The sequence below is a fragment of the Octopus bimaculoides genome, chromosome 24, assembly GCF_001194135.2.
Source record: "Octopus bimaculoides isolate UCB-OBI-ISO-001 chromosome 24, ASM119413v2, whole genome shotgun sequence".
NCBI lineage: Eukaryota > Metazoa > Mollusca > Cephalopoda > Octopoda > Octopodidae > Octopus > Octopus bimaculoides.
The window spans coordinates 13,954,259-13,956,435 of NC_069004.1; the positions used below are offsets into that span (position 1 = coordinate 13,954,259).

Below are 2,177 nucleotides of genomic sequence, written 5' to 3' on the forward strand. Positions count from 1 at the left end.
ATATATACATTTATCAATTTGTTTTGCAAGATTCCTGATGTGAAATTGTGTTGAAACAGATATTGTTGTACTTCAGTATGGTCATTTAATTCATTATCATTATTGTTATTTTGTTTTGCCATTTATTTGGCAAAATGCACTATATTTTGTTTTCTTCATTCATTTCTTACTGTTATTTGATTATTTTAATGCCTGTCCATTGTCTGTAAATCATTCGTCACGCATCTGTGACCTCTTCAGTGACACTTTTGTTTCCAGAAATGAAAAGTGTGGCTGAAGATGTCAAATATGTGTGACAAAAAATTTACAGACAATGGACAAAAATTAAAATAATAAAATAACAGTAATAAATGAGTGAATAAAAAAAAACAATAATAAAAATAATAAATAAAATGACCATCCCAAAGTACAATGATATATATATGGCTTGAAAGTCATAACATGCCTAGGTGAGACAGGCTGACACTGAAGTGGCTTCGCGCCCTCCATTGTCAGTTAAAGTTTAGACAGTGTCATGTGACAACTTGCTGGGGCTACTTGCTGGACCCTAGCAGCGGGAAATTTAGACAGTGTCACGTGACAACTTGCTGGGGCAGCCTGCTGGAGCCTAGCAGCATGTATAAAAAGGGGAATTTGACATGACAATCAGTCGGACGCTGACACTCGTTGATGCTGCATCGAAGAGGCCAGGGAATAGAAGAAAGAAGACACGCACCCAACACCAGAGCTGAAGACACATCTGAAAGGGGGAGCCCCGCCACGTCAAAACGGTAGAGGAGTAGGGGCCGAAACCGGACGTGGTTCCTCCTGATGATGTCTTGAGCTAACTGGATCCTATAAAGGAGCTGTTGTGGTAGCAGACCACGAAACATGGTTGAAATTCCCCAATGATAAACGAAATCTATGCCTGCTTTTTGAATTCCCAGCTGGTTCCAGCCAGTTTAGCTATGGCTTCATTTGGGACAATGCCATTAATATCAAAATCGTTATTAGCATTCATGTATTTTATGCTACATGTAAGACATCATCATTATTAAAATATTATAAATATATTGAAATAAAATTTATTCTAAAAAAATTCTTTCATCTTTTCAAACAAATTATTAATTATTATTATTATTATTATTATTATTATTATTATTATTATTATTATTATTATTATTATTATTATTAAGGCAGCAAGCTGGCAGAATTGTTAGCACACCGGACGAAATGCTTAGCAGTATTTCGCCAATATTTCTGAGTTCAAATTCTACCCTAGTCGACTTTGCTTTCATCCCTTCAGGATTGATAAGTTAAGTACAAGTGAGTCACTGGGGTCGATGTAACCAACTAGTCCCCTCCCCCAAAATTTCAGGCCTTGTTCCTTTAGTAGAAAGGATTATTATTATTATTATTATTATTATTACTAGGTCTTTATCCATTGCTACACTGCTAGATTTGTTACTTTTGTCCTCTAAAATCATATCTGGTGTTCTTGCTTCAATAGTATGGTAAGACTTCATTGGGTAATCCCACGAAATCGTGTAATTCTTATTCTATATCACAGCTTCTGGTTCATATTCATATCACTTTTCTCCTACTTTGAAACCACTAACTCAGCTAACATCCCAATGTAAAAGAGTACGTTTACCTACACAGGCATGCCTGCACATAAAACCATTTTGTGCTAGTTTACTGCTAGCACCATTATAAATTGCAGTGGTTACTTGTCAGATAATGACATAAAAAGGATTTTCAGCAAGAGAAAATGGAATTTAATTAAACGGTTTACTGGAAAATAATATGGCATGGAAGAAATAAATAAAATAATGACTAAATACCTGCTGAAGCATCCCAGAATTTTACTGAGCCATCGGCATGTCTGAAAGAAAAGGAAAAGAATTAAGATTAAGAAAGTTATATAAGAATATCAGATCCCTTATCAAAAAATAGTATGTTTTATCTTTTATTTGTTTTAGTTATTTGACTGCAGCCATTAGAGAGTCGACCCCAATATTTATGTTTTGTTAAGCCTAGAACTTATTCTATCAGTCTCTTTTGCCAAACTGTTAGATTATGGGGGCATAAACACACCAACACTGGTTGTCAAATGGTAGTGGGGGGACAAACACAGACACAAAGACACATACATACATACATACATATATATATATATATATATATATATATATATA

The 2,177-nt window shown here is 34.5% G+C and overlaps 1 protein-coding gene across 5 annotated transcripts in view; it reads right to left on the reverse strand.

Moving 5' to 3' along the window:
* Nucleotides 1-2,177, reverse strand: part of LOC106876481 (syntaxin-binding protein 5) — a 433,849-nt gene that overhangs the window by 123,633 nt on the left and 308,039 nt on the right. For all 5 annotated transcript variants that reach the window (XM_052976466.1, XM_052976465.1, XM_052976467.1 and 2 more), the window contains exon 14: nt 1,824-1,864. In XM_052976466.1, coding sequence (XP_052832426.1) covers nt 1,824-1,864 — 41 coding nt within the window. The remainder of the gene's footprint in view (nt 1-1,823; nt 1,865-2,177) is intronic.